Source organism: Anguilla anguilla, chromosome 3 (genome assembly GCF_013347855.1).
Source record: "Anguilla anguilla isolate fAngAng1 chromosome 3, fAngAng1.pri, whole genome shotgun sequence".
NCBI classification, from domain to species: Eukaryota; Metazoa; Chordata; class Actinopteri; order Anguilliformes; family Anguillidae; genus Anguilla; species Anguilla anguilla.
In genome coordinates, this window is record NC_049203.1 from 12,423,663 (window position 1) to 12,436,165 (window position 12,503).

Here is a 12,503-nt window from a genome sequence, read left to right on the forward strand (position 1 = left end):
CACATGGGTTTTGTCCTGGAATAACTGTGTATGTGTATGTGTGAGGTCTGAATGATGACTTGATTGTGAAGCTCTGTGTGTGTGGGTATGTGGGCACGTGCATGTGGGTGTTTACTGGTATCAGCTTTAGCAGAGCTGAATATGACTGGATTCGACTGTACCGGTTTGGCACAGGTAGGACAATGTTATCAAGTGTTCTTCTTTTGCAGCAGAGGGTCAAAGAAAGAACATGGCAAGGGAGGGACAAGTAAATTTGGAGGGGGGGGGGGGTATGCTCTTTGAGTATTCAGAAACCAGAGCTGTGGTTCCCCTTCTTGGCATTACTCATTTTATCTTCACATGTGTTCCTATCTTTGGCCATTTCAAATGATTGCATGTTTTGTCATCCAGCCACAAAGCTGAATTTCATGGCTGGATGAATTTTGTTTTGGGGGGAAGGGGGGTTAAAACTGCACAGTCCCGCCGTGGATTTAAAACTACAACCTTCCTCAGATCCTGGATCAAAAGCACTTAAACTAATACCCCCACGGTGTGCCAACCCCTCCATTAATGAAGATAAGCTTTACCTCACTATACCTTCCCTTGTGCAAAAGCCATCAAGATATTGGTTGGCATCAAAACTTTCTTTTCCTCCAAACCTGCTCTGTTACTGCTCACTGGAAATACTGCGTTATCTCGGGACTTTCCCACGCAGAACCCCAGTGATTTACCTGCGACTGGAATGGTTGCTTAAGTAAATCAAAAACAGTGATGAGGGCAGATTTATTTGTTTGATTTTTTTTGCTGCCATGGAAACTAGTAATTGCTATTGCTAGCCAACATAGCTATCTGTCTAGCGTGGTTTTTTGCAGATAGAATCAACACCAGGGTTATTGGGTGGATTATATAGCTCACCAGATGTTATGCTCCCTCACATTATTTAATTAGGGAACTATCCAAAGGACGTAGCCTGTGGAATATTGTTTTTCATGGAAACATGGGAATAATTGTTATGTTAAAAATGTAATCTGGACTGGGATAAATAAATCCACGCATGGAAGAATCACATGTTGAAATAGCTGGTGATCTGAAACATGATCGTCACGGTGGACAAATGGTGTTGGCGTTGACAGTCGACAGCAACGCGGGAGAAATGCGCCCACCCCTCCCCCGCCAGCGTGGCTCGGCCAAACTGAATATTCAGAGAGTGTTGTGCCTGAGAGGCTAACTTCCCAGCACATTCAGGTATGCGTTAGTGGGAATGCAGCTGTGTTCTGAAAGTAGCTGCCCTGAAGCAAAGCTGAACTCAGTATAAGGGAAGCATGATCATTGCAAAATGTGTCTTGAGGCAGTTCATTTTTCCCACACTTTTTTCTTCCAGTATTTAAATATATTTTCTCACATGTACAGTATGTGTACTCACATACACACAGACACACTGCCATACCCTCGCCCACCAGAGGATGGCACTCTTTTGGTTGAGCAGTCTTGGGCAAGGCACTGAAACCATACAGGTCTCCTCATTTACATTTACCCCCCCCAACCTCACCCCCCACCCCCAGATTGTTGAGGTGATAGACAGACCCTCACAATTGTGGCTGACGTAGACCAAGGCAAGCTGAGACGTCCTCCGTTCATCCACACGCTCTTTTCCAGGTTCTTCCATCACACCCACTCATCGTCTTTGTCATCGTCGTCCTCCTCGGGTTGAGAGTGCCTCTCCTGTCTCTGGTCACACCAGCCCTCCTCTTCCTCCCCCGGCCCTGCTCCAGATGCAGTCACCCTCAGATCCAGCTGTGAGCGGCAGCTCTAAGGTGCTAAAGGGTTTCCATTATCAGCAGAGCGAGCAAACGACGGCCGCGGAGAGCGGGAACAGCTGACACAAGCTGTCGGCTATGCGCTGAATGTCAATGGCAGTGGAGAGAGATGGTAAACGCCGCCATTGAGATGCAAAGGTTGGAAACGGTGGCAGTACTGTTCTCAGCTGTTATCAAGTGTGGATGGGTTGAGGCGTGGGGATGGGGGGGTGGTATGGGTATGTGGTACAGGGGTATTAAAATGCACCAGAGTATTTAGCCAGCCTGTTTTACGTTGATTTCTCAAAAATGATTTGTTTGTTTGACGCTGAGGAGTTTTTTTTATTTATTATTGTGATTAAAAAAAGCAAAGCCGACAGCAATGACAAACCCGAGTCTCTTCTTCTCTGTGCTGAATTTCTGCAGCAGGAGGTCTCAGCCGGTGTCTGAAATAAAACAAGCAAATGAAAAGTGAACGAATAAAGTGAGTTATGTGAACTGAGTCTGTTTTTTATTAAGGCTTTATATTGTACAGCATTAAACCTTTTTTCATGTCGGCGGTGGGGAAGGGGGGAAGATTTTTTTTGGCAGTTGGGGGAAAAAGGGAAGAAGCCAGAAAGATACGTGGTATGTCACTGTTAGAAATCATCAACAGCACATGTAAGGATATAAATGTTCTCACCTTTTGTTGGGCAGTTGAAAGTAACAACAGCTCACCCGCTGGCTTATTCGCTAACTCCCGGAGTAAAGCACTTCCAGCCCCCCCCCCCACACACACACACACACAAACAGGCACACTCACTCACACACACACAGATGCACACGCACGCTTCCTATTGGCTGCCATCAGGCCAAGCTGCTGCCTCACAGAATGAAAGAGGCTGGCAGTGGAATGTTGGGATACAAAAGGAGGAATGTCATCTTGCCGAGTCTCTCTCCCCAAAAAGCCACACACATGCCGTCTTACGCACGCTGGCGAGTTCTGGCACGTTTCAGCACAGATCACGGCAAACAGGCACGCCGATTGTTCAAACCCTATTGGCTGAAAGAAAGAAAGAAAATTAAAATCAGACATCTCCCAACAATACATTTGGAAGCTTAAGGAGTTCTGTTCTTTGCGGAACCCCTGTCCATCCATAAAAAGCAAATGTATCAATAAATCTTTTTTCCAAACTAAATTATTTTGTTCTTTTTTTTTGCTCTTTTTGCACTGTGGAGATCAAAGCCCTTTTCTCTCCTTTATCTTTTGCCATCTCTCTCTCTCACTCTCTCATTCTTGTTTTATCTCCATCTTTCAACCTTGGGTCATATAATTCTTTCATTTTCCCCCATAGCTTCCTCCTTTTTCTCTGTCCTTCCATCTCAAGTTCCTTTCATTTTGCCAGTCATTGTCTCTGAAATGGACGGGGGGAAAATATAGACCCGTGTTCAATAATTTATTTTACATTCCGTAAGAAGTTATTGTGAAACCCCTGAGATGTAAACATGCGGCCAGATCGGTTTGTTTTCGCTGAGAAAGCCATAACGAAAAAGTATATTTTGAAAATATGAAGGCATTCTCCTCAGCCACTGCTCAGATTCCCTCTTGATAACTGCCCAAACCTCCAGCAAACCCATCCAAATACTGACCTACACAACCCTCACCCCCACTCAGACACACACACGCACACACACGCACACACACACACACACGCACACGCACACACACGCACACACGCACACACACACACACACACGCAGAGCTCCCATTCTGCAAAAGAAACAGTGCACTCTACACCCCTTGACAGACCACCTCTAATTATAATCAAGCTGGCTGTGTGACACTCCTCTGGAACCTCATCTGGCCCAAATCAGGTCGCTGTCGTTATAGCGCACAGTCACTCTCGCAGTGTGACGTTCAGCCTGTCGTCCGTGCGCAGGAACAACCTGGGTTCTGCGTCCCTCGCTGTTTACGTTTCGTGCTCGTTTCCTTGTTTTCAGGTATTTTTCACCTCGTGACTCTGCTGGGGACTCTGGCTGCGTGAACCGCTCTGTGCGTCGGCACGCACCACTTGTTGCTGTAAATTGGAGCAGGGTCAGCAAATGCCCTGTCATGTGGAATAGAGGGTCTGTGACCCCTGGGGTCACGCAATAACCTTCATCAGTCGTATGGGTCAAAGGTCACAGTTCAGCTATATTTACACATATCGCAGAAACCAAAGACCCATGTGAAGTCGACTGCTTATGGCAGTGTTTCCACCTATTTTTGGAAAGAAAAAAAAATGATACCAGACCGTAAAAAATTATATGCAACTGTGCGTTTGCCATGGTATTTGTGTGGTCGAACTGGAATTTGTGGACTAAAATCCACTGAGTTGAAATTTGTTAATCTAGAAAATGAATGAATAGATCATTCTTAAAATCCAGTTCAGATTAATGTGATGAATGTGAAAACTGAATTACAGCCCAAATATTCTTTCACGTGGATCAATGGATAAAAATACGTTTGGGGCCCGTAATAATAATGCCAAATGTTAACATTCTCCTGTCTGCTTTGGTAAAAATATATTGTTATTGTACAAAGGCTGCATTCAACAACCACGAAACACCCGTTCCACCCCCGGTTCCAGGCAAAATGCTACTCCACGCCAGGTATTGCACAAGACCAGCTCTTTGTCCAAATCTCCTTGCTTGATCGCGTAATTCTGGCTGCCCGCCGAGACCTCGCCGCGCGTACAGCCCCTGGACTCCAGCACACGACGTTCACAGTCCCGGAGTCCCGTCCGAACCGCAGAGAGAGAGAGAGAGAGACAAAACTTTTTTGAAGAATCTTATTTGAGCTTGTGCCGTCATTTCTGTCTCAGTCAGAACCAAGCTCGCTTTGGATGCAACTTTACCCATGAACCCTATCTGAAATGAATTGTTCTCATTTGCGATTTTAAATCTGGGGGAAAAGTTTTAAGTGAGTTCTGAAGTTTGTATTCTGTTTTGTTTTTGTTTTTACAGAGAAACTCGAACGAAAACATCTTTTACGATTAACGCAGAAACGAAAACTAGAGGGAAAGGTTTTGTGACCAATATATTTTTTTCTTTCTTTTGAACTCATTATCGTTTATAGCCTAGTCATTTGTACAGACCGGCAAAGGTTCAAAGAGACCAAGCACCGTGCACTAAAAGTTCAGCTGACTTGCTAACTAATCAACCAACTTGTTGCTAACTTAAGCGCACAGGAATAGCGAAGAACCAGGGAAAACAGAACAAGCTCGCGCACCGCAGCTTTATGGTGAAATCGAACGTGGGACCTTGAAGATTTAACTTTAGAACTTATCTTGATTGTAATACGCATTGCATCAGTATGAAGTGGATCACATTGGTGTCTACCGTTTGCACTTTGGCCGTGATTGTTGTCTTGGCAAAGGCTGAGCCAAAATCGAAAAGTTGTAATGAAGTCCGACTAGCATACAGTTCCAAAGGCTTCAACCTCAATGATGTTCCTAATCAAGGAGTGAATGGTGAGTAGGCTACGATTTAACAACTCTTATATTGTGTGTATGTTTTATAGTGACTATATTCTCTCAGGTTTTTCTGCGTATGGCTATCTTTAATTTTTGTATTCTGAATGATTAAGATCGCACCGTTCATTGTGAAAAAGGTAACAACAGTTTTGTTTCTTAAATTTGTGTGGACTATCATCAATGACCCTATATGTGTATGCTGCACAATCATTGCAGCATAGCGAAGTGATTACTGCTAAAAGTTAGCTATCGATGCTTACTGCGGGGTTGGGGGGAGGATATCGATCAGTTGTCATTCTTCTTACTGCGCTTTTGCGAAGCTACTCTTCACTACATATTCCAGTTCTTGCTAAAGTTTCTCCTGTTGATTTATTTCATTGGTTGAAGTTTGAACAGCACCATATGCGGCTTTGTTTTTAAATTCGTCGTTTATTATTGAAACTAAAGTAGTATGTTAATTCTACATAACTATGTTATATATTAATAGTCTACATTAAACTCGATTTAAGGCTTCCCGTATTATTCCTATGTAGTTCACCAGAAAATAATTTGAAAACCTTGTTTAAGCATTGAAATGACCCTCTGGTGGGAGCGCTGCTTTCACATGGTTTGTTTGAACACATCGTAACATTATTTTAGAAGTTTATTGGATTAGGAAACAATAGTAGTTGTTTTACAACAACAGGAACTAAAGCAATAAACAAATTCAGTAGGCTACTGTAGTATACTATAAGCCACTGGGCCTCGCTTAAGTTTAAAGAAACTGAAGTTGTAGAAAAGCAACGTCTTTTTTATTGTAATTTGTCCCCAATAATGTAGTATACTGTGTGAATGTGGATGTGTGACGGCTGTGTCCGTGATGTATGCAACGAGAGTATCCAACGGGATTGTATGAAATTTCTTACTCTTCTTTGTAGGACATAACAGTCATATAAATTGTATGGAAGATTTAAGGAGGTCTGGGGGACGAGTCCCTTCTCATCCCCCTTTTTTGTTGTTGTTGGCAAGGTGAGAAAATGTAGCCCGAGGACGATATTCTATATGGTTTTATACCCCCCTGAAGTAGCAGAGGAATTCAAACATTTTGGGCCATCTTTAAATAGTTTGGGTCGTTCAGTCAAGGGAGAGAAGAGAGAGGGAGGAGTGTGTGAGGGGAAGGTTTAAAGGAATTCTTTACTGTGCCTCGCATACTTCTGTCCACCCCTCGCCTCCCCCTAACCGAAGCGGTCGGCACTCGAGTTTCTAGACTCTGTAAATTTATAGCCTATAAAGCAATACTTACAACATGTATAAGATCTATTTTATCCGGACTCTCATAATATATCGTCAATTTGTTGTCTTTGTAAAATTCCAAATCCTCCGTCTTTACTCTGCTCGTAGTCATTGAACATATAATTTTAATGTTTTTTTTTCTTCTTCTCCCTCCCGTGTTTGTAGTCAGAGCAAGAAGTGGGTCATGTAATCACAGCCTTGACATCGCATACACACATGACTGGGCTTCTTTCTATAGACCCGTCTCCTACTTTTTACCCCACTGTGCCGTCTTCCCGTGTTTACTTTCCCCTGAATTCTGTGAGCTGTCGAGTTTAGTTGTCGGTACAGCACCAATCACCAAAAGGAAAAAAAAATTCTGTCGAGTGATATGTGTTTAATAAGAAATTTGTTATTTGTTTTATGGAGGCCGTTGAAAGAGTGCTTGCCCTGCCACCCTTTGTATAGGTATTTTTATGAATTGGAGGAGGTCAAGAGCTTCATGTGACAGATTCGTTTCAAAGCCCTAACTGTTAGCTGTGATTCATTAGCTAGGGGAGTTTTTGTGTGTCCATGATGCACTGTGGACCATTTAAAACAGTGACAGCTTCCCATTATCTGTGTTCAGATTTGCTGCTGTGTTAATTTCTTTGGCCACTTCACCCGAGCTGACCTGCAGTATAACATGTTTTGTACTCCTGGCACATTGTTGTCACGTGAACCATAATTATTCTTGACCCGGCCGTTCAGAAGCTGTATGTTTTAATGATGGCGGCACACTGTAGATTTTGACAAATTGGTTTTAAATGAAGAGATTATCAAGCCACTTCAGAGGGGTTTTAGTGGAGTGCTTTCATGCCTTTCTCTGAAAGGCTTAATTTTAGTGAGCAAGTTTTAGAAATTGTGGTAAGTCATCCCAGGAAAACTACTGGGTCTACCGCAGAGGGATACTTTTCAAAAGCAAAATGAAAAACTCCAGAGAGTCCTACATGGACAAGTACTCTGTTGCACAGGGAGTGTTTGACTGAGAATAGTCATCAGAACCACACCTCACCTGGCTGTCAAAACTCATCTTTTGTGACAAAGTGAAATATGAGTTAATGGAAGAAACTTGTCCAGATGGTATGGGCATCAGTAACCGTTGTAGTATTTTTAAACGAGACATAATAGTTGCCTTCATCTTACCCTCCTCTTCAAAACCTATCCCATGTAATCCAGATCTATGCTCTACCCGAGTAATTAAAAGTTCTTGAATTAAAAGCCTGAAAATATCCATTATGAAGAGTGGTATGGCATTCTGTGTGTAAATGGTACTTTACAAATATAAAAATTTGATTGGGTGGTTGGTAATGAAAATGGCCACACCCTTGATTTTTCACATATCCCCCCTTCCCCCTGCAAAAAATTCTGTTCAGACTTACCAAAAATGTCATAGCTGCTACCAGTAGATGCCATAGATGAGAGTGCCACTCTGCAAACCAAAACGTAACCAGCCTAGAGTTTGAGGCCTTAGACGAGGCCCTGGCCTCTTCCAAGAGGAACAGCACCGGTTGTGAGCGTGTGTCAGGCTTGCTGTGCTGTGGCCGGGCGGCAGGCCTGGCTCGAGCAGGGCCCTGTGAGAAGGGTTCAGCCGTGGCCCAGGTTGGTATCGGTCATGTCAACAGCTGCTCATTCAGGACACTGCGCCGCGTTCGCCCTCCGCCTCCCGTTAAATCTGCTTTGGTTTACCCCGTCAGTTTGGCTTTACGTCACGCCTCAGGTATGGCCTTTCGGCGAAGATCAAAGGCTGGAAGGGAGCCACCTGCCCTCCGCCCCTCACCCCTCCCCCATCCCCCCTCCCACCTGAGGGTCATCCTGTTAATTAAACGCGTTGTAATCATAAAAAAAACACTGAAACTCGGAACGTGGTCTGATCTCAGCTCATTTGATTCTTCAGTGGGCTCTTCCAGAGCTGAGCAAAGTGTGGCTTGTGCCCACATCTCAGCCATAGGCCTGCGCCCTCTCTTCTAGGGTTCAGTAACCGTGGAGCGGTTCTGTTATCGCAGCGACGTTTCGGCGATTAGATAAAGGGCAGGGGAGCTGGGGGTGCGCGTGTGGAGTCCTTGATAACTAGGAGAAAATCAGGTTCACCCTCAGGCATTCTCAGTGTTTTTAAAAGCTAAAATTACCAACAAATAAAATGATTATGCAACAGTCTGGTGAGGGTTGTTTTTGTTTGCTTTGTGTCTCGGGGTTGTTCCTTTTTATACGTTAAAGCAAAAGCAAACATGTAAACACAGAGACGTCTAAAAGAGAGCGGATTCAAAAACCTTGCAATAACTTGCGCTTTCCAAAATGATTGAGGGGGTCATTCCAGTGTTTGCATTGCAGCAAATATTATATTCTGTTTCCACAGTACTTATAAACAGGAGAGGAAAAAAGATTTGCACCAGAGGTTTCTGGTACCTTGATGGTGGTGGAGATGTCTTTCAGTGACGGTGGAGCTCTTGCCAAGAGCTCCAGGTATCTGATGAAGTTGGATGGCTTGCTAATTTGCTGGGCAGAGATAGGGGATGATAGGCTACAGTTTGTTTACTGACTGCGCAGATATCGTGGCCCTTAGGCTGGTTTGCTATCTGACTGTGCAGATACCCTGGGTGTTAGGGTGGAGTTTGCCAACTGGCTGTACAGATATATACTGGCTATTAAGCTAGTTTGCCAACTGGCTGTGCAGATACAGAGGGTGTTAGCCAAGAGATTGCTGTCCAGCTGTGGAGGTATATAGTGGTTATTAAGCTAGTTTGCTAACTGGCTGTGCAGATAATGGAGGGTGTTAGGTGAGAGTTTGCCAACTGGCCGTGTGGGTATAGTGGGTGGTAGGCTGGAGTTTCCTATCTGGCATTGCAGTTATTGACTCTTTGTGTGGTACTCACTCACTGGCTGTCTAGAGGTAGAACATATTGAGGCCTGAGATAGACAACAGTATAAAAAAATAAATATTCAGAAATTATTTAAAAAGTATTTTTATGAAGTTTTTTTTTTTTTTTTTTAAACTCACATTTGTACTGTTTTGTCTTATTTTTTTTTAGCAAGGTGGCCTAAACTTGAATGGCATAGCTGGACATAGCTTTTAATTACATTACTTTTAATTACTGAAAGACTGAAATGCTGAACATGGGGTTTTATTACAGCTCATTGTCAGTTGGGTTTCCCTTTCCCTTCCCTTTAAACAAAACTATTTAAAGCTAAGCAGTAAATGTGAATGTATACAGGGACTGCTTTTCATTCATATTTTCATATGTCCAAAATGAATTGTTACAAGAGATGTGCAGTATGTAACAATACCAGCAGCATCCAAAAGTTAAGATAAATATTTAGCCTATTGATTGTGAGTGCAGTTTCTGGGTGTGTTGTGTGTCACATGATAATGACTAACAGCTGGGGAAACCTCAATAAACAGAAGATGGCTGAATCTGGCTGGCTGGCCGCTTCTATACCTGGCGTCTCAGTAGTCAGAGCCCTGCTTTTGCTCTAAGGCAGTGTTGGTATAACTTGTGAGCAGGGAAGAAAATGGGATCGAACACTCGGCAGTTTGAGCCAGCGCGTGTTTCTGGTTGCCTGGCTCATTCCCGTAAGGGTGTTTCGGCCCATTTCCATCGCTGAATTTGAGTGGGGGGCAACGGTTATCCTTAGGCATCCAAAATCAATGAGTGTGGGAAAGGAAATTAGAGAACGGAAATGTGCTTGTGTGTGTGTGTGTGTGTGTGTGTGTGTGTGTGGGGGGGGCTATTTAGAAAAGGGGCGCAAAGGAAATCATGTCATCCATACCAAACGTAGTGACCTGTGCCAAGTGTATGTATCCACTTAGCTTCCTTTGGTTAAACTGCTGAATATTTGAGGAGACACTGTGTCTAAATGGTCGGAACAGCGCATTCACATTAAGGGAATTTTTAAGGTTTTATGCTCGTGATTGTTTTCCCCATACCATGCAAATTCACACATTTAAGCCAAAAGTTTTCCCTCCCTGGGACTATGATGTCATTTATAGATCTGCCCATGTCACATTGGTCATTCTGTGGCAATTCATTTTGGTGAGGATAGCAAAAAAAAAAAAAACCAGATATGTGATAGAGAATTACAGTTACAAAGTGATGAGCTGAGTGCCGTTTACTTTTAAATATTCCAAGCTGTCTAAATGTACATATTGAAAACGACCTCATTTCTGACACACGCATATTTTACTGTAAGGCAAATATTCTGGAATAATCACTGTAGGCTAAATGTCGAACCCTCCACCATAAGTAGGTGGCTAGCATCAGAATGCCACCCGTGCACGGTGGGTAAATAAAATGTCTGGGGGTACAAGCGTGTTGACAAACGGTATATCTAACTCAAGCTGTTTGGTGTTACGTGATTATTGAAGTGAGAGCTGAAGCGCACACTGTCTGAGTCTGATGTGGCCTCGGTGTTCCAGCGTTACAGGAGCGGAGCACATCAGACTTTTTTTGGGGAACGGGTGCTGTTCGTCCTGTTCACCGGTGACCTCATGGGCAGCTGGTGAGCGGAGCGTGTGCCTGGTAGCAGGAGTGGAGTCCTTATCAGTTTCCTGTAGCAGTGGGGTGGCCAGGCTGTGCTGGGGTGGGGGTGGGGTTGGGAACACACACGTGCTTGGAACAGCTGCTGCTTCTCACACTTGATCTGGCCAGGATCAGTGTTTGGATCTTCGCCCTTCGGAGCACCATCCTGGTTAACCCTGGAGTGGTGGGGGGTGCTGTACTGCACTGTGTCCCGCGTTCAGCAGCTTTTCAACATGTCCTGCCTGCCCACCCTGCCCTGTCAAACAGGCTGAAGGTGGTGTCTGCAGTGTGTGTGTGCATGCGTGTGGTGTGTGTGCGTGTGTGCATGTGTGAAGGTGGTGTCTGCAGTGTGTGTGTGTGCATGCGTGTGGTGTGTGTGCGTGTGTGCATGCGTGCGTGTGTGCGTGCTTTACTTTGATCCTGATTTTTTATCCTGTTTATATTTGTCTTGTGATACTGAAATGTATGTGGTGTTGTGTCTTGCATCAGTTGGTGACCTGTGCTACTCTCCCACCCCCCATGAGCATTAGATACGTGGGGGTTGGAGGTACTGGGAGGAAATAATGGGGTTCCCCTCCCCTCCCCACAACATTCCACAGCAGACCACCAAGACCCACACACAGGGGAACAATAAAAGAAGCGAGGGAGGACAGAGGGAGCGAATGAGGAAGAGGGGCAGAACAAACGGGAAGGAGGGAAGGATGGATAGAGAAAGAAGAGATTGAGACAAGCAGAGGAGAGAGAAAGAGAGAGGAATGCCTTTTGACTGATTGACTGAAGTTGTGAGTGAAAGAGATTTTGGGTAGGGGGTTGAGTGTCAGGGAGAAGAGTAACAGTGAGAGTTTGTATTGGGCGAGCGAGAGTGGGTGATGCAGAGGGAGAGAGCTCACTAGGGGTGGAGCCGTTGGAGGGCATGGGGCCAGACTGCGCGTGATTGGTTGCACTCCTGCTCAAGTTTCCTCCATCATAACCGCCCGACCAGGCTTGTGTTCACAAAGCAGATCAGAGTGCTGATCAACAGTCGGTTTCCCTGTGTCCATGTCCTGACATCATCCTCTGTGTGTGACAAGGTTAAACCGAACCTGTGTCAGGATCTGGCCTGATCCTTCATCATTTAGACTGACTGAGCCTGTATTCATAGAGTGGTCAGCTGTAGATAGTACCCAGCGCACAGCTGTGCTATTCTCCTGGGTGCAAGCCAGTGCAGGAGGGATCAGAATGAAAAATGTAAGAGTCTGACACACTCCAGCAGGACACAGGTAGACGCTTCATTACTCAACCACATCATGAAGATAAAATCTATGGAGCGAACGACACGTTTCACTCCGTTATTGCTTCATCAGGTTCAATAATCTCAGGGTAGTAGTACTGATCTAGGATCAGTTTTTCGTACGTCGATGTCCTAACCTTATTCGTTATGTGCTTAA

General features: G+C 44.5%; 1 protein-coding gene across 1 annotated transcript in view; it reads left to right on the forward strand.

Moving 5' to 3' along the window:
• The first annotated feature begins 4,475 nt into the window (after positions 1–4,475).
• Positions 4,476–12,503, forward strand: part of gpc4 (glypican 4) — a 38,218-nt gene continuing 30,190 nt past the window's right edge. Inside the window, exon 1 of the mRNA XM_035409939.1 lies at positions 4,476–5,266. Coding sequence (XP_035265830.1) covers positions 5,110–5,266 — 157 coding nt within the window. The 5' untranslated portion in view covers positions 4,476–5,109. The remainder of the gene's footprint in view (positions 5,267–12,503) is intronic.